This window comes from Moschus berezovskii, chromosome 12, assembly GCF_049115385.1.
Source record: "Moschus berezovskii isolate FMDL1 chromosome 12, NW_MosBer_1.0, whole genome shotgun sequence".
In the NCBI taxonomy this organism is placed as follows: Eukaryota; Metazoa; Chordata; class Mammalia; order Artiodactyla; family Moschidae; genus Moschus; species Moschus berezovskii.
The window spans coordinates 10,523,073-10,549,861 of record NC_142471.1 but is presented as its reverse complement, the minus strand read 5'-3'; the positions used below and the strand labels follow the sequence as shown (position 1 = coordinate 10,549,861).

Genomic DNA, 26,789 nt, shown 5'->3' with positions numbered 1-26,789 from the left:
GCCATGTAACCCTACCCTGGCACGAACTGCCCTGTCCCAACAGTGTGAGGTGGATGGCAGTGAGGGCAGGGACAGACCCCCATCACCTGGTGGACCATGGAGAAGGCTGGCTGAATACAGGATGGCTTGCAGAAGCCAGTGGCAAAGGATGGTGGCCCAGATGCAGTCCCACCACCATTAGTTCCGACCACATGGGGCAGGACTGCACCCCTTCCTAGCACCAGGTGTTATGCACACAGACCACCCACTGGACAAAAGATCTGAAGTGCTGCAGTATGAACTCTCTGACACTCTAAGGTTGCATTTATACTTCCACACAATTGAACCTGATGACAGTTAAATGGTAGATAAGGCAAATCCAGAGGGCCAGGCTCCTATGTTTTAGGTCCTTCACTGCTGGTGGGAATGGTTGGAAACCTTTCCTGACATGCCTTGCACAGAATGAGAGGTGTAAGACCTACTGGCAAGGCTGGAAAATGCCTGGTAGATTTTTCCCTCATTTCCAGTGCAGTAAGGCATGAAATAAAAGTGGGAAGTAAGAGTGAGATGGGGACACAGAGAGAAGACAAGGTTGTTCAGGCATAGGTGAACCAGGAATAAGCTGCAGGGAGGAGGCAGTGTTGTGCTTTTTACTGTGTTCCTAAAACCGTTGCGTGGAAATTGCCTTGGGGTGGGTGGACAGACCCATCGTCTCTCTAGTCTGTCCCATGACCCAGTCATCTGAATCAGAGTGTTCCATTGATGAGTGCCCTGATGGTTTTTAAATGCTTGACTCATGCCCGCATCTTTGCAGCAACAGGTCCGAAAATGGGAAATTAGAAAGTGAGGGGCTGGGAGGGGAGTGGGGTGGTAAGAGGTAGGGAGGAGAAATGAATGAATGGCAGGAAGTGAGACAGCACCTGTCAAGTGCAAGAGAAGCAAGAGGCTAGCTAGTTTCTTGTCTCGAAGAAAAAATTCAGAGACAAAACAGGCAGGTCAAGGAAGTAAAGCAAGGATTAATTTACGTATGTATATTACGTATAGTATGCCCTCAAGGGGCTTACCAGGTGGATCAGTGGCCAATGCAGGAACCACAGGAGACTTGAATTCAATCCCTGGGTCAGGAATTTCCCCTGGAGGAGGAAATGGCAACCCATTCCACTCTTCTTGCCAAGAGAATCCCATGGACAGAGGAGCTTGGCAGGCTGCAGTCCATAGCGTTGCAGAGAGTCAGACGTGACTGAGCATGCACGCACATTTCTCAAGGGGAGAGCAGGCTGGCTCAGCCGAGTGGCTGCCATGTTTCTCTGGCAAACTAGTTATGTAGGGCATAGAAATGAAGAAGTGGACTATTCATTTGGGAGGGAGGGTTTTTGGGTTTGTTTTTACTGATTTTCATCCCAGGTCCACCTGCCTGAGGGGAGGAAGGATTTTTGTTTTATTTAAGCTTGATTGGAAGTGGCATGGCATTGGTGCATGATGGGAGCTTTTTATCTCCAAGGCTAATTTTATTGTAAATAAGGGCATAGTGAACAAAATGTTGTATTTGGACACCAGAAATTCCTGCCTTTTCCTACCTTTGTCTGCCTTCAGAACATTCAGGACAGGTCACACACCCCAAAATGTATGGTTTCCTTTCATTCTGGAAGTACCTGCTCTTCATCTACCTAAGGATACCTGTTGTTTACAAGATGTGTGGTTTCCTGCCATTTGGCCCATGGTCCCCATTCTCTGCTCATTAGCTAAGTGCTTGCTTTAGCACTATGACCTGTTTATTTTATGGAATAGGATCAAGAGATGTTTCCCAGAGAAAAAGAGTGGGGGAAGGAACAGATAGGAAAGGAAGAAAAATGTTGTGAGAGTGGAAGTGGAGATGTGAAGATATGATATTACAGCGCTCTTTGCGATTTTTTGAATATTTGAAAATTTCTAAAGGGATTACATTTCTTGAGTTTGAGTCAGGCAGCCCTGAGTTTAATCAGAGAAATAGAGAGTCCCAGTGTGTTTGTAATTCATGCAACATTTCCTGGGAGAATTAATAACAATGCGGGCTTCCCTGGTGGCTCAGAGGTTAACGTGTCTGCCTCCAATGCGGGAGACCCGGGTTCAATCCCTGGGTCAGGAAGATCCCCTGGAGAAGGAAATGGTAACTCACTCCAGTATTCTTGCCTGGAGAATCCCATGGATGGAGAAGCCTGGTAGGCTACAGTCCACGGGGTCGCAAAGAGTCGGACACGACTGAGTGACTGAACAGAACAGAAGGAAGAAAAGCCACCCTCCCTCCCTTTGAGGCCTTGAGAATAGAACAGAGAGATGCCCTCCTCTAAAGGAAGGTCACTGACAACACCAATGACAGTTTCTAAAGTGAACGACTCAACCACTCTCCCCTTCCTCCAACACTGATGCTGAGAGTCCACTAGTGGGAGGGAGCTTCGTTTCCTGAATTCGGCCTCTTTCTCTGCTTCTCCCTGAGTACTTGTCTGTCACCTGCTAGGGTTCTAAAGCCAGGAGCAGTCAACCAGGGGAGTCTACAAGAATCTGCAGAATCCAGGTAACAGCTAGGAACTTGTTTGCTCCCCTCTCACCCGTACTGTTGTTTCATGTAAACGCTGACTTTGGCATTATAAACAAAAGATCTGAATCTATCAGATTTTATATCCCAGAAAATCATTTATTCCTCTCCACTGTGCACTTCCTCTGAAGTGTTTTGTGGCAAAGGAAATGTGGTCTTGGATGTTTTGCAGAGCTGATGTCATTTATTTTATCCAAATTCCTCAATACATGGGATCACCTCCCTGAGCAGGATTGGGGATGGAGACCGCACAAACTGACTCCTCTTTAATGAAAATGTTACTGAGAGGTTTGGTATGTGTCACTTTGGTGTGTGAATTACATTGAGCTGAAGTCAACCAAGCCTCAAAATACACAGAAAGAACTTTTCACCTTCCCCTTAAGTGTCTAAAAGAATTCAGATTGAAGACCTGGTATAGGAAGAGAACTGACACCAGACCCTACTGTAAAGGGTGTGTGCTGGCGTGGGAAGCTGGGGGAAGCCCAGCAGGACCCTTTGGTTCAGTCCCCTTTGTGTCCCACTGCTTATACCTAGTGTGACAATCCATATACCAAATATTTACTCACCAAATATTTGCTTTTCCCACTTTCCTTTATTTTCTTTCCCTTTGAGGGCCCAGACCCCTCCACACCCCTTGTGAGCTCAGGAAGGTATATAAGCCTCAATTGCCTTTCATGTCTTTTGTGGGGCTCATATACATACAAAGTTTGTTTTTCTCCTGTGAATCTATCTTATGTCAATTTAACAGCCAAAGAACCTAGAAAGGAAGAAGGGCGAAGTTTTCCTCCCTTACAATATCAGAAAAGAATTGCAAAATCTAAGTACTACAGCTCTGATGTTATGAGAGCTCCAATGAGCTGAAAAATGACAGTTGATACCCAGCACCATGCTTCATACATGGCAAATGTTCAAATGAACAATTGAATGTTGAATACATCACTAACTTGTGGGCCAATCCTCTTTCAGACAGAAATGAATCCCTGGTTACAATGTGGAAACAAATTTGCCATGAACTAACTTGTGGGCCAATCCTCTTTCAGACAGAAAATGAATCCCTGGTTACAATGTGGAAACAAATTTGCCATGAACAAGGAAGAGCTTTCTAAAATGAAAGAAAGCTGGATAAAAATTAAAATGATTTGGGACACGATGATTTTTCTGTCATTGGTGGTTTCTAAGAAATCTGGATGACCCCAAGATAAAGAAATGACGGGGTTGGGGCTAGGTGATTCAAAATGCTAGATAGCTTTAAGGTTCCATAATCGTACGTGATGAAAACCTGCTTAGTTACAGGGAAGTATAATGGGCTTTAAGGTAGTGTTTGGATTGCCCTAGACACACTCCACTGAAAGTTCAAAGTTTTTATGATGAATCCCAGTTTATAAGTGAAATGGAAAAAGAAGGTGAGAAAGTTAGTTAAATAGTTTAATCAGAGCAGTTTTACAATTCTAAAATTAACAAGCAGACTTGTAATAAAAGAGCGCCAATATTTGCAAAATGATCTTGCTTCCATTCTGAATCTTTTTATTTGTAAAGATTCACATCACATTTAAAAGGACTCAAAATGGAGTGATTGATATTATCATCCATGTTTTTTGATGCAACTGGTGAAATCCCTGAATGGATATTGCTTCAGCTTTGATATTTAAAAAATGGCCTGAAAAGAAGTCCTTAATCCACAACTGATCACAGGTGGCTGAAAGAAAGAGAAAAACCCAAAACTACTGTCAAGTTCATAATGTATCATATTGTTAGTGGATGACACTGGCTCCAAATACACAATTAAGCCCACAACACTTTATTACTATGAATATAATTATCATGAAAATTCTCTCACGTGGATCAATTTGCTTCTGAAAGTTTTCGTGGTTTGTTTAAACTTGCATAATAAACATGCAATAAATTATTTCTTTTGAAAGTGTATTTTTTGCAGTCTTTTTGTTTTCATACAAAGATTTCATAAAGTTGCAATATTGCATCAGAGCATTACCAAAATAAGAGCAGGAGCACGGGGGGAGGGGAAGTGGGAATCTGGATGAATGAGAAGAACCTCCTCTCGTCCTGAGACAGGCCACCCGTCTTTTTCAAAAGGTGCACACAAACTGCTTTTCTTACCCTCCCCCACCGAAGAAAAGCATGAAAGAAAAAAAAAATCTCACAAAAGTCAATCTAACTAAGAAAAAAAGTCGACATAAAGAAAATAAAGATTTTTTTTTTTCATGCACATATCTTCTGCATAGCTCAACCCACATATAGTAAGGCACTATTTCCCTTCGTAACTGGTGTCCACAGCAATCTGGTAAGTGCTACAGTGCTCTGTGACCATTAGAGTTCCTTTCCAGATGGTGAAATAAAGAGGCTGAATGAGTGTGGCTGCCACGCTTCCCTGTGAATGTCCAGAGTGCAAGCAGATTTCCAGGAGTCTCAGAAGGAAATCTGTCTGTATAATAATGATTGAGAATCTCCAGAATGTTTTTTTCAAAATTCCTACTTTTTCTGTGTATGAATTTAGATTATTCTTCAGTCATTATTCTTAAAGAAAATACCCTAGGTGGGGGGAAAAGCAGAGTCAGGTCTTCAGAAATACGGCTTCACTACTCCAAGAAAGCATATAACACTGGCAGTTCACAACATCAGCAAGATGTTTCCAAGAGAACAGAGAGAGACAGAGCCTAGAAACAGAAGGACAGAGACAAGGAGAGAGTGTGTGTGTGTGTGTGTGTGTGTGCGCGCGCGCGTGTGTTTTGGTTTTTGGAGGTGATCTGGGACTGAAATTAATTTAGCTGGTCTTCATACTGTTTCCGGAAACAGTCTCCAGCTGGGAAAAATTCCCAGCACCTTTCTTGATACATCTTCCAAACATAAGATTCCTACAAAAGTAAAGGCAACGTGTTAACAACATGTCTTTCCTTAGGATCTGTGTGTTACCACAAAATACTAGATAGACACTCAAATTTGTTATATATATCACAAAGTATCATGGTGTATTACATATAGTTATATAACTAGAGAATCCCCAATTCATTTAGATGGCTCCTAAATATTCCAGGTTGTATTTATTTCTACTAATAATGGATCTTCATCCTGACCATAATAATGATAAAAAACTATTTGTGATATATAATTTTGTGAATTCCTTAAAATTATTATTAACTTCACCATTCAAGTTCAAACTATTGACAACAGGAGGTGAATATCTGAGGAGGGAGAATTTCAAATAGCTTGAGCAGAACCTTAAACATTATTTCTTTTTATTTCTTTACTTGAAATATAGTCGATTTACAGTGTTGAGATAGTTTCAGGTGAATAGCAAAGTGATTCAGTTACACACACACATCTATGTGTGTGTATATATGTCTGTGTATTATTTCCAGATTCATTTCCCTTATAGGTTATTAGAAAATATTGAGTATAGTTCCCTGTGCTGTACAGTAGGTCCCTTTTGATTATGTTTTACATATGGTAGTGTGTATATGTTAATCCCAAACTCCTAATTTATCCTTCACCCCTCTCCCCTTTGGTAACTATACATATGTTTTCTATGTATGTGGGTCAATTTCTGCTTTATATATAAATTTATATCATTTTTGTAGATTCCACATATAAGAGATATCATATATTTGTTCTTCTCTTCACTCGGTATGATAATCTCTAGGTCCATCCTATTGCTGCAGATGGCATTATTTCATTGTTTTTTTATGGCTGAGTAATATTCCATTGTGTTTGTATGTGTGTGATATATATACAAAGGTTGTTTTCATTCTTGGCTATTGTAAGTAGCGCTGTAATGAACACCAGGGTGCATGTATTTTTTCAAATTAATGGTCCTCTCCAGATAATACCCAGCAGTAGAACTGCTGGGTCACAGAGTAGCTCTAGTTTTAGTATTTTAAGAAACCCCCATACTGTTCTCCATCGTGTCTGGACCCATTTACAAATCCAACAGCAGAGAAGGAGGGTTCCTTTGTCTCCACACCCTCCTAGCATTTATTATTTGTAGACTTTCTGATGATAGTCATTCTGACCGGTATGAGGTGATACCTCATTGGAGGTATCACCTCCACTGAATGCATTTATCTAATAATTAGCAATGTTGGGCATTTTTCATGTGCTTTTTGGCTATCTTTATATCCTCTCTGGAGAAATGTCTATTTAGGTCTTCTGCCCATTCTTTGATTGGGTTGTTTGTTTTTACAATATTGAGGTATATGAGCTGTTTGTATTTTTTGGAAATTAATCCCTTGCTGGTTGCATCATTTGCAAATATTTTCTCCCAGTCCATAAGTCATTTATTCATTTTGTTTATGGATCCTCTGATGTCCAAAAATTTAATTAGGTTCAACTTGTTTATTTTTGTTTTTACTTTCATTACACTAGGAAGCTGATCCAAAAAGACATTGCTGCAATTTATATCAAAGAGGGTTCAGCCCATTCCCCCCCGCCCTGGAGATTTATAGTATCAGGTCTTACATTTAGGTCTTTAATCCATTTTAGGTTTATTTTTGTGTGTAGTGTTAATGTTCTAATTTCATTCTTTGACATGGGGCTCTCCAGTTTTCCCAGAACCACTTATTGAAGAGAATGTCTTTCTCCATTATGTACTGTACCTTTCTGTAGATTAATTGACAATAGGTATGTGGGTTTATCTCTGTGTTTTCTATCTTGTTCCATTGATCTATATTTCTATTCTTGTACCAGTATCACTCTGTTTTATTGTAGCTTTGCAGTATAATCTGAAGTCAGGGAGTCTGATTCCTCTAATTCCATCTTTCTGTCTCCAGATTGCTTTGACAATGCGCGGTCTTTTGTGTTTTCACACAAATTAAAAATTTTATTGTTCTAGTTCTTTGAAAAATGCCACTGATACTTTCATAGGGATAACATTGAATCTGTAGATTGCCTTGGATGGTGTAGTCATTTTGACAATACTGATTCTTTCAATCCAAGAATATGATACATCTTTCCATCTGTTTGTGTCATCTTTGATTTCTTTCATCAGCATCTCATAGGTTTTAGAATAAAGGTCTTTGCCTCCTTACATAGGTTTATTCCTAGCTACTTTTATTCTTTTTGATGCCATGGTAAGTGGAGTTGTTGCCTTTTATTTTTTTTCTTTATGAAATTTTAATTTTTCTTTATTATAGCTGATTTACAGTATTGTGTTAGGTTCTGCTGTCCAGCAAAGTGAGTCAGTTTCACATGTGCTCCGTGTGCTCAGTAGCATCTGACTCTCTTGCTGCCCCATGAATGCCTGCCAGGCTCCTGTCCATGGGATTATCCCAGCAAGAATACTGGAGTGGGTTGCCATTTCCTCCTCTAGGGGATCTTCCCAATCCAGGTATCGAAGTTGCATCTCTTACATCTGCTGCTTTGGCAGTCAGATTCTTTACCACTGAGCCACTGAAGAAGCCCTCATTTTACATATACATATATTCATTCTTTTCAGATTCTTTTCCCATATATTAGAGAGTTTCAGGTAGACTGCCCTGTGCTATACAGTAGGTATTTGTTGATTATCTATTTTATTTATAGTAATGTATATATGTCAATCCCAATCTCCCAATTTATCCCGCACCCCTTAGGGAGACTGTTCTCTACATTTGTGACACTATTTCTATTTTGTAAATACTTTCATTTGTACCATTCTTTAGATTCCATATATAAGTGATATCATATATTTGTCTTTCTCTGTCTGGCATACTTCACTCAGTATGACAATCTTTAGGTCCATCCATGTTGCTGCGAATGTCAGTATTTCATTATTTTTTTAATAGCTGAGTAATATTCCACTGTATGTATGTACCACATCTCCTTTATCAATTCCTCTGTAGATGGACATTTAGGTTACTTCCATGTCCTGATGATTGAGACAGTGCTGCAATGAACACTGGGGTACATGAATGTTTTCGAATTGTTTTCTCTGCATATGTGCCGAGGCAATGGATTGCTGGATTATACGGTAGATGTATTTTTAGTTTTTGAAAGAAACATCCATACTGTTCTGTACAACAGCTATACTAACTTACATTCTCATCAGTGTAGGAGGGTTCTATTTCTGCATTTGCTCTCCCACATTTGTTATTTGAAGATTTTTTGATGGCTGTTCTGAATGTGAGGTAATACCTTGTTGTAATTTTGATTCGCATTTCTCTATTAATTAGTGACGTTGATCATGTTTTCAAGAACCTCTTGGCCATCTTATATGTCTTCTTTGGAGAAATGTCTATTTAGATCTGCCACCCATTTTTTGATTGGGCTTTTTTTTTCCTTTAGATTGAACTTCATCAGCTGAATCCCAGGGATGGGGGAGCCTGGTGTGCTGCTGTCTACTGGGTCGCACAGAGTCGGACGTGACTGAAGCGACTTAGCAGCAGCAGCAGCAGCATGAGCTGTTTGTGTATTTACGAAATTACTCCCTTGTCTGTTGCTTCGTTTGCAAACAATTTTTCCCATTCTGTGGGTTACCTTTACATTTTTATTATGGTTTCCTTTGCTGTGCAAAAGCTTTTAAGATTAATCAGGTCCTGTTTATTTTTGTTACTCTAGGAGGAGGACCAAAAAATACTTTCTGTGATTTTTGTCAGAGTGTTGTTCCTGTGTTTCCCTCTAAGGGTTTTACACTATCTGGCCTTACATGTAGACTTTTAACCCACTTTGAGTTTATTTTTATGTGTGGTGATAGAGAATGTTTTAATTTCATTCTTTTGCATGGAGCTGTTCAGTTTTCCCATCACCACTTATTGAAGAGACTGTCTTTTCTCCACCGTATATTTTTGCCTCCTTTGTCATAGATTAGGTGACCATAGGTGCATGGTGTTTTGCTTTGTTTTTTAATTGGAATATAGCTGCTTTACAATGTTGCGTTAGTTTCTACTTTACAGCAAAGTGAGTCAGCTATATATAGCTCTTTTTTGGATTTCCCTCCCATTTAATTTGCCACAGAGCACTGAGTGGAGTTCCCTCTGCTACACAGTAGCGTCTCATTAGATATAACTAATATAACTAATTTTATACATAGTATGGGTGGAATATATATGTCAATCCCAAGCTCCCAATTCATCTTACCCCCCTTTCACCTTTGGTATCCATAAATTTATTCTCTGTATCTGTGTCTCTATTTCTACTTTGTAAATAAGATCACTGATACCATTTTTTTTCAGATTCCATATATGTGCATTAATATACAGTATTTCTTCTCTTTCTGACTTACCTTACTCTGCATGACAGTCTCTAGGTTCATCTGTGTCTCTACAAATGACCCAGTTTCATTCTTTCTCTGGCTAAGTAATATTCCATTGTATATACATACCACATCTTCTTTAGCCCTTCCTCTGCTGATGGACAGTGTCCTGTCTATTATAAATAGTGCTGCAGTGAACATTGGGGCACATGTATCTTTTCAAATTATGGTTTTCTGGGTATATGCCCAGTAGTGAGATTACTGGCTCACATGGCAGTTCTACTTTTAATCTTTAAGGAATCTCCACACTGTTCTCCATAGTGGCTGTATCAATTTACATTTCCACCAACAGTGCAAGAGGGTTCTCTTTTTTCCACACCCTCTCCAGCATTTATTGTTTATAGATTTTTTGATGATGGCCATTGTGATTGGACTATAAAGAAAGCTGAGCACAGAAGAATTGATGCTTTTGAACTGTGGTGCTGGAAAAGACTCTTGAGAGTCCCTTGGACTGCAAGGAGATCCAACCTGTCCAATCTAAAGGAGATCAGTCCTCGGTGTTCATTGGAAGGACTGATGTTGAAGTTGAAACCTCCAATATTTTGGCCACCTGATGCGAAGAGCTGACTCATTTCAAAAGACCCTGATGTTGGGAAAGATTGAAGACAAGAGAAGAAGGGGACGACAGAGAATGAGATGGTTAGATGGCATCACGGACTCAGTGGACATGAGTTTGAGTGAACTCTGGGAGTTGGTGATGGACAGGGAGGCCTGGTGTGCTGCGGTTCATGGGGTCGCAAAGAGTCAGACATGACTGAGCAACTGAACTGAACTGATTCTGATTGGTATGAGGTTAAGCCTCATTGTAGTTTTGATTTGCATTTGTCTAATAATTAGTGATGTTTAGCATCCTTTCGTGTGTTTGCTGGCCATCTGTATGTCTTTGAGAAATGTCTAGTTAGGTCTTATGTCCATTTTTTGACTGGGTGTTTTTTAAAAAATATATTGAGCTGCATGAGCTACTTGTATATTTTAGAGATTACTCCTTTGTCAGTTGCTTTGTTTCCAAATGTTTTCTCCCATTCTGAGAGTTATCTTTCCATCTTGTTTATAGTTTTGTTTGCTGTGCAAAAGGCTTTGTGTTTAATTAGGTCTCGCTTGTTTATTTTTGTTTTTATTTTCATTACTCTAGGAGGTGGATCAGAAAGGATGTTATGTCAAAGTGTTCTGTTTATGTTTTCCTCTAAGAGTTTTATAGTTTCCGATCTTACATTCTTTAACTTTATTATAGCTGATTTACAATATTGTGTTAGGTTCTGCTGTACAGCAAAGTGAGTCAGTTTTATATATGCTGTGTGCTCAGTAGCATCTGAATCTTTTGCTATCCCATGAACGCCTGCCAGGCTCCCCTGTCCATGAAATCTCCCAGGTAAGAATACTGGCATGGGTTGCCATTTCCTTCTCCAGGGGATCTTCCTGACCCAGGGATTGAACCCATCTCTTCTGCATTGCAAGCAGATTCTTTACCCCTGAGCCAGCAGGGAAGCCCTTTGTACCAGCAGCACACTGTTTACTGTAGCTCTGTGGTACAATCTGAAGTCAGGGAGCCTGATTCTCCCAGTTCCATTTTTCTTTCTCAGGACTGCTTTGGCTATTTGGGGTCTTTGGTGTTTCCATACAAATTGTAACATTTTTTTCTAGTTCTGTGAAAGATGCTATTGGTAATTTAATAGGAATTGCATTGAATCTGAAGATTGGTTTGGGTAGTATAGTCAGTTGCACAATATTGCTTCTTCCAATCCAAGAAAAAGGTATACCTCTCTGTGTCATCTTTAATGTCTTTTATCAACATCTTACAGGTTTCTGCATGCAGCTCTTTTGCCTTCTTAAGTAGGTTTATTCCTAGGTATTTTATTCTTTTTGATGCAATGGTAAATGTGATTTTTTCCCTTAATTTCTATTTCTTACCTTTCTTTGTTAGTGTATAAGACTGCAAGAGAGTTCTGTGCGCTAATTTTGCACCCTGCAAGTTTACCAAATTCATTGATGAGCTCTAGTAGTTTTCTGGTAGCAACTTTGGAATTTTCTATGCATAGTATATCATGTAATCTGCAAACAGTAACAGTTTTATGTCTTTTCCAATTTGGATTCTTTTTTTTTTTTCTTCACTGATTGCCATGGCTAGGACTTCCAAATCTATGTTGAATAAAAGTGGAGAGAGTGGACATCCTTCTCTTCTTCATGATGTTAGAAGAAATACTTAGTTTTTCACCACAGAGAATGATGTTTGCAATGTTTGTTGTATATGGCCTTTATTATGTTGAGGTACATTTCCCCTATGCCCACTTTCTGGGGAGTTTTTTTTTATCATAAATGAGTGTAGAATTTTGTCAAAAGATTTTTCTCCAACTATTCAGATGATTACCTGGTTTCTATTCTTAAATTTGTTAATGTAGTGTATCACACTGACTGACTTGTGGATACTGAAAACCCTCTGGCGTCACTGGGATAAATCCTTTTCAATCATGGTGTATGACACTTTTAATGTATTGTTAGATTCAGTTTGCTAGTGTTTTGCTGAGAATTTTTGCATCTATGTTCATCAGTGATACTGGCCTGTAATTTCCTTTTTTTGTTCTGTCTTTGAATGGTTTTGGTATCAGGGTGATTGTGTCCTTATAGAAAGAGCTTGGGACTGTTCCTTCTGATGTAGTTGTTTTTTTTTTTTTTTTGAATAGTTTGAGAAGAATAGGTGTTAACTCTTCTGTAACCGTTAGATAGAATTTGCCTGTGAAGCCATCTTGTCTTGGACTTTTGTTTATTAGAAGTTTTTTAATCATAGTTTTAATTTCAGTACTTGTGATCTGTCTGTTCATATTTTCTATGTCTTCCTAGTCCAGGTTGGAAGGTTGTACTTTTCTAAGAATTTGTCCATTTCTTCTAACTTGTCCATTTTATTGGTGTAAAGTTGCTTGTAGTAGTCTCTTGTGATCCTTTGTATTTCTATGGTATAAGTTTTCCTTTTTTCATTTCTAATTTTATTGATTTGATTTCTCTCCCTTCTCTTCTTTACAAATCTCCCTAAAGGTATATCAGTTTTGTTTATTTTCTCAAAGAAGCAGCTTTTGGTTTCACTGATTTTTGCTATTGTTTTCATCATCTGTTTTTCATTAAATTCTGTTCTGGTCATTATTATTTCTTTCCTTCCTCTAACTTTAGGTTTGTTTGTTCTTCTTTCTTGGGTTGCTTTAGGTGTAACGTTAGGTACTTTATTCCACATTTTTGTTTCCTGAGGTAAGATTTTATTGCTATAAACCTCCCTCTTAGAATTGTTTATTCTCTATCCCATAGGTTTTGGATTGTCTATTTTCATTTGTCTCTAGTATGTTTTTATTTCCTCTTTGATCCACTGGTTATTGAGTAAGGTATTGGTTAGTTTTCATGTGTTTTTGTCTTTTACAGTTATATTAATATAATTTATTTTTAATCTCATAACCTTGTTGTCAGAAAAGTTGCTTGATATGATTTCAGTTTTCTTAAATTTACCAAGGCTTTCTTTGTGGCACAGAATGTGATCTCTCCTGGGGAATATTCCTCGTGCATATGAAAAGAATGTGTGTTCTGCGCTTTTGGATGAAATACTCATATTATCAATGAACTACATTTGGTCTAATGTGTCATTTAAGGCCTATGTTTCCTTGTTGATTTTTTGAATGGATGATCTGTCAGTTGATGTAAGTGGGGTTTATATCATAATTTTTGTGTTACTGTCAATTTCTGTCTGTTAACATTTACCTTCTATATTGAGATGATCCCGTGTTGGGTGCATAAATATTTATAATTGATCATAGGTAGTGTCATTCTTTGCCTCTTGTAATGATCTCTATTTTAAAGTCTATTTTGCCTGATGTAAGTATCGCTACTCCAGCTTTCTTTTGATTGTCATTTGCATGGAATTTTCCATCCCCTCATTTTCAGTCTATATGTGTCCCAATTTCTCAAGTAGGTCTCCTATAGACAACCTATATAGGCATCTTGTTTTTGTATCCATTCAGCTAGTCTGTCTTGGCTGGAGCAATTAACCCATTTATAGTCATGTCAGACTCTTTGCAACGCTACAGATTGTATCCTGCCAGGCTCCTCTGTTGGTGGGATCCTCCAGGCAAGAATACTGGAGTAGGTTGCCATTACCTTCTCTAAGGGATCTTCCCATCCCAGGGATTGAACCCGAGTCTCTCATGTCTCCTGCATTGGTAGGCAGGTTCTTTACCATTAGTGCCACCTGGGAAGCCCCATTAATATGGTATTCTTATTACCATTTTGTTAATTGTTTTGAGTTTATTTTTATACGTCTTTTTCTTCCTTTCCTCTTTTGTTCTCTTTGATTTGATGATCATCTTTAGTGTTGTGTTTGGATTCCACTTTCTGTGTGTGTGTATCAATTAAAGATTTGATTTGCAGCTGGCATGGTATTTTGATATAGCAGTCTGTGTATATACTTGATTAAATTGGTGATCTCTTAATTTTAAATATCCTGCATTTGTACTCTCCTCCTCCCACAATTACTGACTTAGATATCATATATGTGTGAGAAGTATTTCCTACCTTTATTAGATGTTTGCCTTATTTGTGAGCTTTCCCATTTTGTAATTTTCTTTTTTCTAGTTTTGGCCTTTTCTTTTCCACCTAGAAAAGTTCCTTTAGCATCTACTGTAAAGCTGGTTTGGTTGTGCTGAATTCTTTTAGCTTTTGCTTGTCTGGAAGGCTTTTGTTTCTCCATCAAATCTGGATGAGAGCCTTTCTGGGTAAAGTATTCTTGATTGTAGGGTTTAACTTTTCATCACTTTAAGTATATCACACCACTCCCTTCTGGCCTGCAGAGTTTCTGCTGAGAAATCAGCTGTTAGTACTATTATATAGAAGCCCTATTATGTAATTTGTTGGTTTCCCATTGTTGCTTTTAATATTTTCCCGCCTCCTGAGGAGACCCTCCAAAACTAACAGGTAGGTCTGGCCCAGGCTCCTATGACATCACTGCTTTTGCCTTGGGTCTGATGCACATGAGACCCTGTGTGCACCCACCAGTAATGGTGTCTTTGCTTCTTCCAGTTCTTTGGATCTCCTGCACTCAATCACTGCTGACCTTCAAAGTCAAATGCTCTGGGGGCTCTTCTTTCTGATGCCAGACCCTCAGGCTGGGAAACCTGACATCAGCTGAGAAGTCCCCCTCCTGTGGGAGCACTTCTGTGACATAATTGTTCCAGTTTGTGGGTTGCCCACCTAGGGGTTATGGTATTTAATTATATTGCAAGTGCCCCCTTTCTACCATCTCACTGTGGTTTCTTCTTTGACTTTGGATATAGAAAATCTTTTTGGTAGGTTCCAGGCTCTTTCATCAGCGGTTGCTTGGCAGTTAGTTGTGGTTTTGGTGTGCTCCCGAGAAGATATGAGCTCAGGGTCCTTCTGCTCTGCCATCTTGTCCCAGGATATGCAATTATTTTCAAATGACAGTAATACTGTTGGATGAAGTTCACTTGAAATAATCTGCTATCTTACTAAGCAATCAAGTACATTATAATTATCAAAACCCAAGCTCGGCATTTTCAGCTAATAAATGTTCAATTCTAATTTTACTTTTTTCTACTATGGCAATCTTTGTATACTCATCCAGAACAAAAGGAATTTTATCCTAAGATACCATGACCAATATCTGAGAGTAATTCTGATATTAATGTTTAATGTACACGTTTATTCCAGCAAGCAGAGATTCTTTTATCAATGTTTTCAGATGATGTAGGTCAGTGTTTACGTACCTGTCCTGTGTGCTCCGTTTCATCTTTGTTTATGAGATACATCAGAAAAAACCTACAGACACAGAGAGTAATCAGAAATGGATTGTATGGAAATAGCATAAACAGATACCTCTGACCTTGCTATGGGCTAACTCTTTATGGCAGAGCATAGAAATGTGTCAAACATGTAGGGCAGAAAAAAGAAACAAGAAATGCCATGGGGACCAAAAGCTTATCTTCTTTTAAAATATTTTTTCAAAAGAGCTAAAATGTATGCACTGGTCAAGTTATACTTCTTGGGAGCTGCTTTATGCCAGGTTTTGTGCCAGACCCTGCCTGCAACTATATCCTATTTATTCACTTATGGGGCAGGAACTGCGATCTTCATTTGGAAAATCAAGGATTAAAAAGGTTAAATAAATTGTCTAATATCACATAGTTTTGAATTCCAAAGTCCACTTCAATGCTATTCTGTATCTCTTCTTTTAGATATTAAAATCCGTTTAGAAACAGATTAAGAATTAATATTGTACCAAAGTACAGTTTCTGGCTAGTCTTGAGTAATAGCTAGATTTCTATGTATTAAAAAAAATGTAACTTTTATCTGTGTTTTCCAGTAGTGCCTACAGCGCTCTGTATTTTCTCAGGAAAGAAAAATGAGGATTCACATATCTTTAGGGAGCTGATGGCACATTCCTGTTCAAAGTAAGAAACACAGACAAAGCTCTCTGAGAGGCTTGGTACACATTCTGCTCATCCTTTTCACCTTTTCATCTCATGTTCTAGAAGGTATCATTCACATGGAGCATTGCAACTTCATTTCCTAAGTTAACCTACTCTTGAGGATCAAGAACCACTAGGCGTGGGTGTTTCCCTCCAGGAGGCTTATAAGAAGCCTGAGGCCAGTGGTAATGAGAGGGGTTCTCTCTCCGGTTTTTCCAGAATGCTGAGTTGAGGGATGCCTGGGTTCCAGGAGAGGCAGGGGAGTAAGTCAGGCATACTCACAGATAATTGGCCAAGTTGTGTTCCTGTAAAGTGTGGGTTTCAAAGCCATGTGGCACAGTGTCAAAGTAATCATTGCCTATCCCACAGATGAAGCACTTGGTCTAGAAGACAAAGGCAAATATTCAAAGGTCAGAGTTGAATAACTCACCACTCAGGGGCAGCTACTTGATTTACTCAGTCTACATAAAAGATCATCCAGGAAGTTTGCACCAAGTACTTGAATACCAGTTTAACCACTGCCACAACTATGTCTTATTGTGGAGTTTCAGTGAAATAGGAACCAGTAGCAAGAAGTAACAGAGGCAGAAAGAGCACAGGGTGATGATGGCTGAAAAGCTATGTCTTCTTTTCTTCTCCAGCCTGCGTGAGCACACCCAGGCTTGGTGATCACTCTTGTTTATGACATTGGCTCAAGTTTATGACACTGGCTCTAGCTAGGCATGACTAAACCTCAGTCAGTTGAAACCACAAACTTGGTTACGTATCCTAGCCATGTCTGATGACCAGGTTGGGTGGGTGGGGGACACCAAACCAAATATGAAACTAAGAGGTATAGAATCAACAATTCAGAGAAGATCCACCATGTGCCAGGTACACAATCAACCAGTGGTCATGTATTGATGTATTGGGATGACAATCTACTCTAGAAATAGGATGACTTCTCTCTCTGCTGCCCTCCCATCCCATCCATCTCTCTCTTCACTTGCTAGGTCTGCCATCTGCAGGCCCAAAACCCAGGGAGAAGCAGGCTTTGCATTTTACCATTAGCACTGCCTATGTATCAACTCAATGAATTCAATAACTATTGTCCTCATGCAGCTCCAGATGCTCATCATCCCTGCAAATTAGAAGCTATTTTGTACCACTAGAGGCATGTTTATGATGCCCTAGGTGCTGGAGCCTAGAATCAAGATTATAAGATATTTTATAATTCTCTTTGCCTTACTGATCAACAGCTGCTGAGGACAGAAAGGCTCCATTCAGTGGTCCAGTCTTGGACACCATTCAGTGTCTCTTATATAAATAGGTTCACACTTAACAGCTTTCCCTGGGAACCTGCCCTTCCTCTGTTACCTCCTTTGGCCACTCTGGGTTTAACTGAGCCACCATGCTTCTTTCCAGAGGCTCATGCTGGAACCTCGGTGTCATTTTTGCTTGTTCCAAACTTCATACTCTGCATATGGCCAATCACCAAGTTCTTTTCGTGCCAGCTCCAAAGTACTCCTTGAGTCCATCTGGTTCCTGCCTCCTCAATGTCACTTCTTTATCAAGAGCCTCATCATCTCCTATCTAGAAAATGCTGACAGCTGCTTCCCTGTCCCTGGTCATGCCTTCATTCCCCCTATTTTAATCTATACTTATTCTTTTTAGTGTAAATCTGATCACGTCACTGCCCTGCTTAAAACCCTTTTCTTGTTTCCTAGCTTGTAAGTTACACTGTAAATTTCTCAAGTGTATTTTTAAGCTTTTAATTAGTTGGCCTTCCTTGCCTGTCCCATTATTAGAATGTAATATTTCATCCTGCACCAATTATGCTTCCAAGGGAAAAATCTGCATATCAAATTCCTGAAAACCAGAGTCCTGGTATATAGAACCTCAGACAGTGACATTCTCACAGAATCCAGTGGGCATAGTGGGGAACATAGTGGGGGTGAGAAGGTTTCCTAAACTGTCCTGCATGCTCTCTCTCACATCCACACACACCTCTGCAATCTTCAGGCCTCAGTTTGTGCATCTCTTCTTTTAAGAACTTCCCTAATCATCCAAGATGAAACGAGACACAAGCCCCAAGGACCCAGGACTCAGGGTTTCCTCCTGCAAGTGCTCATCACACTGCTCTGAGGTTGCCTGTTTATTCATCTGTCAGGGAATCCATCATGTAGAATGGATGGTCTTCCCACTCCTGCAGGGGTGGATGGTGCCATACTACTGTCTGTATGTACCTGGAGCCCACCACCTTGCTCAACTCTACGTATTGCCTGAACCAAAAACGGGCCAATGAAGCTACACGTTGTTCATGTTCTTCCCCCTCCTCCCACTGCCATAATTCCTTGATAAAGGCAGTGAGGACAGAGAGTGTCCACAACAAAAACGTGGAGTGAGAAACAGACTTACCTCCATGTCTTCTTTGACCTGTTCCTGTTGGTCTCTTAGTTCCCCAAAAGCATCGATGATTAAACCTTGTGTTAAATAAAGACAGGATTCAATCTTTACAACAGAAAATGATAATGAAATTCACAGCCCCTTGGCTAATCCTCCTAAGGAAAGGGACCATGTACAGCTACACTGGGAAATGCACACACTGGATACTCCTACGAAGGCAGTGGTGTTATCTCCTTCCAGGGGCCGGGGCGCAGAAATACATGCGGTTCCAGGCCACACACTATCCAAAAAAGGGTTAAAAAATGAAGCAACAGAGCAGGGAAACCTTTGGTTACCTTGGCATCAATAAATGGTATGTTCATGCTAAGAAAGAGCAATTGAGATTTATGGTCATAAAGTACAGAAAATGCCACCAATACAAGTGTTAATTTGCAAGGCAAATATGCTTATATTCATTGTGAGGAATTTGCCCCAAATCTTTTTTTTTTCCCACAAATTCCTTATCGATAAACTTCCCGTAACTTTATTAACTGTGGCAATCAGCCAACTAATGGCTTCCTTCTGCTCTGTCCCCTTTTCTCCTCTGACTTGCCTGACTGTACACTGTCTTCCAAGTGTTTTATGACTTTGCCTTCTTATAAAACACATTATTGTTACACTCACAAAAGACATAAAGGAAAGAAAGACGTAAAGGGGAAGATCGTGAATCCTTTAAATGTGTTCTTGTGCTTTACTGGAAAAAAGGTACCATTTTTGCCTGTGGAATTTAAAGGATAATGTGTCATTTATAGACATTTAATTCAAGCTAGGAAATATGTAAGCAGAAAAAGACAACATGAATGATTTTTCTAAGGGGAAAAAAAGGTTACCTTGGAATGAAAGGAGGGGAGAAAACCACCCACTCCAAGTTACCTTGGGGTGAAAGAAGGAACGAGTGGGTCAACATGGTGCTGTGATGGCAAGTGAGGGGTTGGTTTCCAGCCCTGTGGGTTTGGATTCCAGCCCTGACACTTTGCAGCTGTGCATTTCAGCTGAGTTACTTATTATGGCTCAGTTTCTTCAAAGGGAAGAACAATACTCTGCTTACGGGGCACATGGAACAGACATCATTTTTAAAGAAATATTTTCTACAATCCATGGCTTAAAGCTTTATATAATTTCCATGTGATAGACCCAAAGAGGTTAAATGGCTCCCCCACCGTTAATTGTAAAGGATGTCAGTGGCAGGGCTGGAAATCAGACCCAGGAAAGTGCTCTTTCCATTATGTTATTTGAAAGGACTTCAAAGAAACCTGTATTCATCTCTTCCCCCACCCCCAGACTAAGGTCTGCTACTTCTTTGTTTTTCCCTCTACAGATTTCCAATGAAGAAACAATGAAAGGAAAAATTCTATTTGGCTTTTCTAGGAAACACTTGACAGTCTTACCCTATCTGTAATGTTAGCTTCAACAATAAGTAGGTCAGATTCTAGGTCTTCTTGACCTTCAGTGAGCTCACCTTGTATTATGGCCAAGAGAATGACAATTACAAAAAAGAAGAAGGTGATGTCAAAGATGATTCGATATATCTCATATTCATCACCAGCTGGATCTTCGATTTCATCACCGATACCCCCTCCGGCACGTACTCCAACATACATGTGGAACATATAGCACTAGAAAAGAAAGGAATGGCATCACCTCTTGGAGGAGCATTGCCCATTTTTGCACGCAAGACACCTAAGGTTCTCTCAAGCTCCTAATCTTCACTCTGGAAAGAGTGAGAGGCAAAGATGAGAATCTTTGCCTTCTATATCATCTCTTTTTGTTTCAATATTTGTAATTGTGATGCAAACACTTGACTCTGCTGTGTTTTAAACAAAACCCTGTACTGCATACTCTGCTTAGCACCTGCTGACACACTTTGCAGGAAAAGGATCTGGCATTAAGATCATAATGAGATGGCTGGATGGCATCACCGACTTGATGGACATGAGTTTGAGTGAACTCCGGGATTTGGTGATGGACAGGGAGGCCTGGCGTGCTGTGATTCATGGGGTCGCAAAGAGTCGGACACGACTGAGCGACTGAACTGAACTGAACTGAAGGGAGCACAAAACTATATTTAATTGCATTGTTCAATTTTTTTTAGCATAACAGACAAAGGAATGGGGAAGTAAAAGTCCAATGTATAACTGGATAGAATGTTAGAAATAAAGCAAGGAAAAAAATCAGACTTAACACTTATCATCCCCTCATCTATCATATGTAGAATATAATGCAAAAAAGGTTTTTAACTTTAATTTCTAGAATAAAGAAAAATGAGAGAGGCAGGGAAGAAATAGAAGCTCATCATTAACATGCTGAAATTTTAAAGTAACCAACAATATGTACTGCTGCAAATGTCCACTGCAGAAAAAGGTGCAGTAAAATGCTTTGGGGTGGGGTTTCTCAGCCTCATTACTATTAACATTTCAGACCAGATAATTCTTGGTTGTGGGGTTCCCCCCCCCCATATTTCTGTTCATTCCTTCTTAGCCCTGTCAGTCACTTCTTCCTCATCCTCCCTATCTCTTCATAAACTAATCCCAAGGATTGGGTTCTCTGACTTCTTTTTTTTTTTTTCTTTTAGGACATTCCCTTAGGAAACTTCTCTAGTTTCATACTTAAGCATCATCTGCAGTAATTACAAAATATTTCTGTTTACACCTCAGGTCTCTTTCCTGAATCTCAGACTTGTATCTCCAACTTATTTTTCATTTGATGTTTTATGATCTCATTTCATTATAATTAGTCCCATTATAAGAAGAATTACTTGGGTTACTTTGTTATCTTGCATCTTTGTATCTTGCCTGAGTGCTCAGTCGTGTCCAACTCTTTGTGACCACGGGGACTGTGGCCTACCAGGCTCCTCTGTCCATGGGATTCCCCAGGCAAGAATACTGGGGTAGGTTGTCATTTGCTTCTCCAGGGGATCTTCCTGATCCAAGGATCAAACGCGCGTTTCTTGCGTTTCCTGCACTGGCAGGCAGATTCTTTACCACTGGTGCCCTGGGAAGCCCTCTACCATCAGTGCCTAAATAACGTTCAGCACATGACAGGCCCTTAAAACTCATGTGGGATGACTGAAGAGTGAAAAATTATGACTAGTCAGGTGTTTCCTGGAGAACAGCTCAGATACACCTCAAATTCTCAAGTAGTATTAAAGAGCACCAAATTCAAGCAAAGAATACAAAATAACACCAAAATGCTCATACAGATAGCCTGATGAGACCGGTGGTGTCTAAACTTAATTCTGCATCCACATCTCCCAGAGGCTTAAACATTCCGAATTCCTGGTATCACCTACTGAATTAATCTCTGGAAGTAAGATTTGAAGACACTTTAAAAAGCTTTTAGGGAGATGCTCCAAGAGGCTCCTCAGTGTGGGCGAGTGAAAATGCCCTGCATGTGAGAAACAGGTCCAGGTCATCTTGGCCGTGTTTTCAGATGTACATATATTTCTTCTAAGTTGATTAAAGTTGTTTTGAAGCTATCAAGTACCTCAAAGAAATGTACTGCATTGAATAACTGTCAATCATGCATAAAAAGAAAGAAATGTTTTTGGTGCAGGCTTGCAAAAAAATTTGTTTTCCAAATTCTGAGTGTCCTGTCAGTTGTTCATTTTGGTTAAACTGTCAAGAGATCTCCTGTTGTTCAATCGCTAAGTCGTGTCCGACTCTTTGCGACCTCATGGACTGCAGCACACGAGGCTTCCCTGTTGTTCACCAACTCCCGGAGCTTGCTCAAACTCAGAACTCAAGTCTATATTGATGGAAGACTACACACAATTTACATTCTTGATGGTAGTGGTCCTGTATATAATGAAGAGATAACTGTAAAGCTGGATCATCCAGAGAGAGAAGAAGGAAGCTTCTTCAATGATTTTTGAAATCTACATGACAAATTTTAACCTCCTTTGAAAATGATGTTCAATGCCTTTTTGGAATAAGGCAGTATTTTCCACAGTCAAGTTGCTGCCTGGCCAAATCTACCAACAGGGATGTTATTAAAGAACATCTTCACTGGACTGTAGGTTTTAGAACATAAAGTAACTGACCCCTTGTCAGTTAGTACAAGAGCACTGATATGGTTGTCAAGACAAGGAACTGTAGTTAAGGGGGGCAGAGGAGGAGGTGGACGTGGAGTACATCTTTCTCCACAGATACATCAGGAATACACCTTCAGACACAGAAGTGCATGCAGAACACCAGCTGAGAGCAGAGAGGAAGACCTGACCAGTGGAAAAGAATATACAGAACCACACAAAACTCAGTAGGGCGAAGGATCTAGGGGGGAAAATAGGAGTGTTAGTAGGATTGGACCTGCCCTCAGCGAGTAGGGGAACTGAAGCAGGGGTCCAATCCCCACATTGGATCAATTCTCTGAGTCAAAGGAGAAACATTTAAGGCTGGGAGTGAAACAGCTGATCTGTGGCAGCCTAAATGGAATGAAAATCAGACAGTCCTTGCTGCAGCCATACATACCCTGGTCCCCTGGAAGGCGCAGCGGCTGGGAGCTGCAGTTTAGGGATTGTGGAGCAATCCCAGTGTTAGGGCTGCTGTTGACTGCGGAGAGATGGATTGAGGGGACATGAGGGAGGAGATCATGGTAGGAAATGCCGGTGGAGGCAAGCCAAGCAGCCATGGAAGCAAGGTGATACTGCTGAGTCACGCATAGGGGGTGGAACCATCACCATAGCCTCTCTCCCCACAGGGCAGTACCAGCAGCTGAACAATAGAGAGGCTGGCCCATCAAATGCCTAACGCACTGAACTACAGAGTAGGACCCCATCCAGGGTGCTCCTTTAAGTGCCTGACACACCGATCTACAAAGTAGGACCCCAGCCATGGGGGCCCCTCTATGTGCCTGACGTGCCGAACAACAGAGAAGGACCCCAGGCAAGGGAGCCCTCTAAGTGCCTGAATGGGCAGAGCTATAAAGACTGACCAAAGAGGCCTTCTGATCGCCAGCTACAAGAGGCTCGAAAAAAGACTGATAGGGCCATAACTCCTGCAGGGGAGGCAGTCCATGTCCCTGCACACTTGGTGCCCCCAGAGTCCCCACAAGCCAAGCAGCTGCATCACCTTCACACTCAACTCTCATTGGGGCAGAGCTGCCACAGGCAAAAAAGTCTTGTCATGTCTGACTCTTTGCAACCCTGTAGACTGCGACCTGCCAGGATTCTCTGTCAGGGGGATTCTCCAGGCAAGAATACTGGAGCGTATTGGCTAATACTGGTTGCCATACCCTTCTAGAGTGCTATATTTCCTGCTGCCCTAGCTGCCAATCCCCCTGAGTACCTGGTGCTGCCAGAACCTGTGTGACCCAAGCAGCTGCACCACCTCCACACCTGGCCCTCACAGGGGCAAACCCAAGTCCTCCAGGACAGCCTCAGGAGCAAACCCCAGTGGATGACCCACATGCAGAGCTGGAAATAGAATCACAATTGAAACCCAGGGGCAGTGTGGCTGAAGAAGAAGACCCAAAACCTTCCCACCAGCTGTACAAGCTGCAGATTAAATCCTCATGATCAACTAGACAGATTCTGTGTCCATGGAATATATAAAAGGCCATTGAGAGCTCCAACAAAAGAAAACACACTAGTTCTGATAGCGGTGGACATTCAAGGCAAGAACACAGATGAGTAGGACCAGATTAGAATCTGAGCTGCCACCACATCAGATCCAAAGATCAGCACAGTGTGGGACGGCATCCTAGGGAGGTAAGGTGGACTGTGACTCCCAGAGAGGGAAAGGTCTCTGACAGCAGTGACTCAAGAAAAACATTATTCTAATTTTTTGACTCGTTCTGTGGATTCTTTTGGATTTTTTTCTTTATTTCTTATTTTCTTTTTTTCCTTCCTATGTTGTAGTTGTCAATTTTATTGGCACTAAGAAATCCAATTAAGCTTTTTGAGCTTTTTTTTTTTCTCAGCCACATTTTTTTATTGCTGTTATAAACCTCTACCTCTATGTTGGGCTTTTGTAGTTCTGTGGAGTTTTCCTTTTTTCTTTTTTTTAAGTTTTTAAACCTATTATTTTTTCTACATTTATTTCTTTGTTTGCTTTTCCTACTGTTCTTTTCCCCTTGTAGTTCATCTTTAACATATATTAATCTTCTTTATCTACCTCTGTTTAACTTTGCATATCTATTCTTTCTTTCTTTTCTTTCTCTCCTTTCCTCTCAACGTATTTCTTAGGTTTATTTTCATTGCTTTATACCCCAATTGGTACCTAGCTTTAGTTTTGTTTTCCAGTTTGTGCTTTAGTTTTGTTCTGGTAGATATAATTTTTGGTTTCCTTTGTTTGCTGGGTCAATCTATGGTACTTTATTTTTGTTGAACTGTTTTGATTTTGCTTACGGGTGTATATATGTGTGTGTGCATTCACTCACACTTTTTATTGTTGTTATAAACTTCTGCCTGTGTGTTGGGCTTTTGCAGTTCTGTGGAATTTTCCTCTTTTTTTCCTTTTTCTTTCTTCTGGTGTTTTTATTTTTTTCTTTTATCAATTTAAATTTCAATTTTTTAAAACCTATTGAATTTCTTCTACATTTATTCCTTTGTTTGCCTTTCCTGCTGTTCTTTTCCCCTTGCATTTAATCTTTAATGTATATGAATCTTCTTCATCTACCTCTATTTAACTTTGCATATCTATTCTTTCTTTCCTATCCTCTCAACAAATTTGTTAGTTTTCTTTTTATTGCTTTATTTCCCTCTTAGCACCATGCTTTAGTTTTGTTTTCCAGTTTTTGCTTTAGTTCTTAACTGGTAAATATAATTTTTTATTTCCTTTATTTGCTGGGTCAATCTACTGTATTTTATTTTTGTTGGATTGTTAAGACTTTGTTCATGGGTGTATATGTATATGTGTATATTCCATTATTTTAATTATTATTTGCCTGATTTTGTAACTGCCATTTGCCTGAGGTTCATCTTTGGTTTTTCGAATTGGATATTTGTTTTAATCTCACTAAATGCCATAGCAAATCACTTGTGGAATCTTTGTTCCTGACCAGAGATCAAGCCCTGAGCATCTGCAGTGGGAGTACTGACTCTAGACCCTAGATTGCCAGAGAACTAACCCTCAGTTCAGTTCAGTTCAGTTCAGTCGCTCAGTCGTTTCCGACTCCCTACGACCCCATGAATCACAGCACGCCAGGCCTCCCTGTCCATCACCAACTCCCAGAGTTCACTCAAACTCATGTCCATAGAGTCGGTGATGCCATCCAGCCATCTCATTCTCTGTTGTCCCCGTCTCCTCCCACCCCCAATCCCTCCCAGCATCAGACTCATTTCCTAGGGAGCATCAAATAATGAGAACTCACACAAAGGAAACCACGTGAATACAAGATCCAGTATCACCCAACCACCAGTAGTACCCTGTGCAGGACGCCTCATCTAAAAAACAAACAAAACAAAATACAAACCGAATCATCAGCAGACAGGATTACCACCTCACTCAGCCTTTCCCATCAGAGGAAAAACAAATACACAAAAATCACCACAAATCTCACCCTATATGAAGCTTACACAAATCACTGGATCAATCTTAGGGGGGCAGAAACCAAAAGGAAAAAAAAATCAACCTTCTTCAAGGAAACAACTTTCCTTGAAGTCTGGGAAAAGAAGACCACAAACAAAATAAGTTTAAAAAAAGGAAAAGGCACAGAAATACTAAACAAATGAAGGAACAAATTAGAAACACAGAAGTCCAAATAAATGAACAGGAAATAGGCAAACTACCTGAAAAAGAATTCAGAATAATGATAGTAAAGATGATCAAAAACCTTGGAAACAAAATTGAGAAAATGCAAGACTTAATCAACAAAGACCTAGAAGAATTAGAGAATAAACATAAAGAGAAAAACAACACAATTACTGAAATTAAAAATACTCTAGAAGGAATAAGTAGCAGAATATCTGAAGCAGAAGAATGAATCAGTGAGCTTGAAGATAACATGGTGGAAATAACTTTTGAAGAGCAGAATAAAGTAAAAAGAATGAAAAGAACTGAGGACAGTCTCAGGGACCTCTGGGACCGTATCAAATGTACCAACATTCAAATTATAGGGGTCCCAGAAGAAGAATAGAAAAAGAAAGGGTATGAGAAAATTTTTGAAGAGATTATAGTTGAAA

The 26,789-nt window shown here is 40.0% G+C and overlaps 1 protein-coding gene across 1 annotated transcript in view; it reads right to left on the bottom strand.

Annotated features, from left to right (window-relative positions):
• Positions 1-3,994: 3,994 nt before the first annotated feature.
• Positions 3,995-26,789, bottom strand: part of RYR2 (ryanodine receptor 2) — a 537,004-nt gene continuing 514,209 nt past the window's right edge. Inside the window, exons 99-103 of the mRNA XM_088842508.1 lie at positions 20,130-20,286; positions 18,644-18,708; positions 16,529-16,629; positions 15,545-15,596; positions 3,995-5,421 (exon numbers count right to left, since the gene is read on the bottom strand). Of these exons, the coding sequence (XP_088698634.1) occupies positions 5,326-5,421; positions 15,545-15,596; positions 16,529-16,629; positions 18,644-18,708; positions 20,130-20,286 (471 nt within the window). The 3' untranslated portion in view covers positions 3,995-5,325. The remainder of the gene's footprint in view (positions 5,422-15,544; positions 15,597-16,528; positions 16,630-18,643; positions 18,709-20,129; positions 20,287-26,789) is intronic.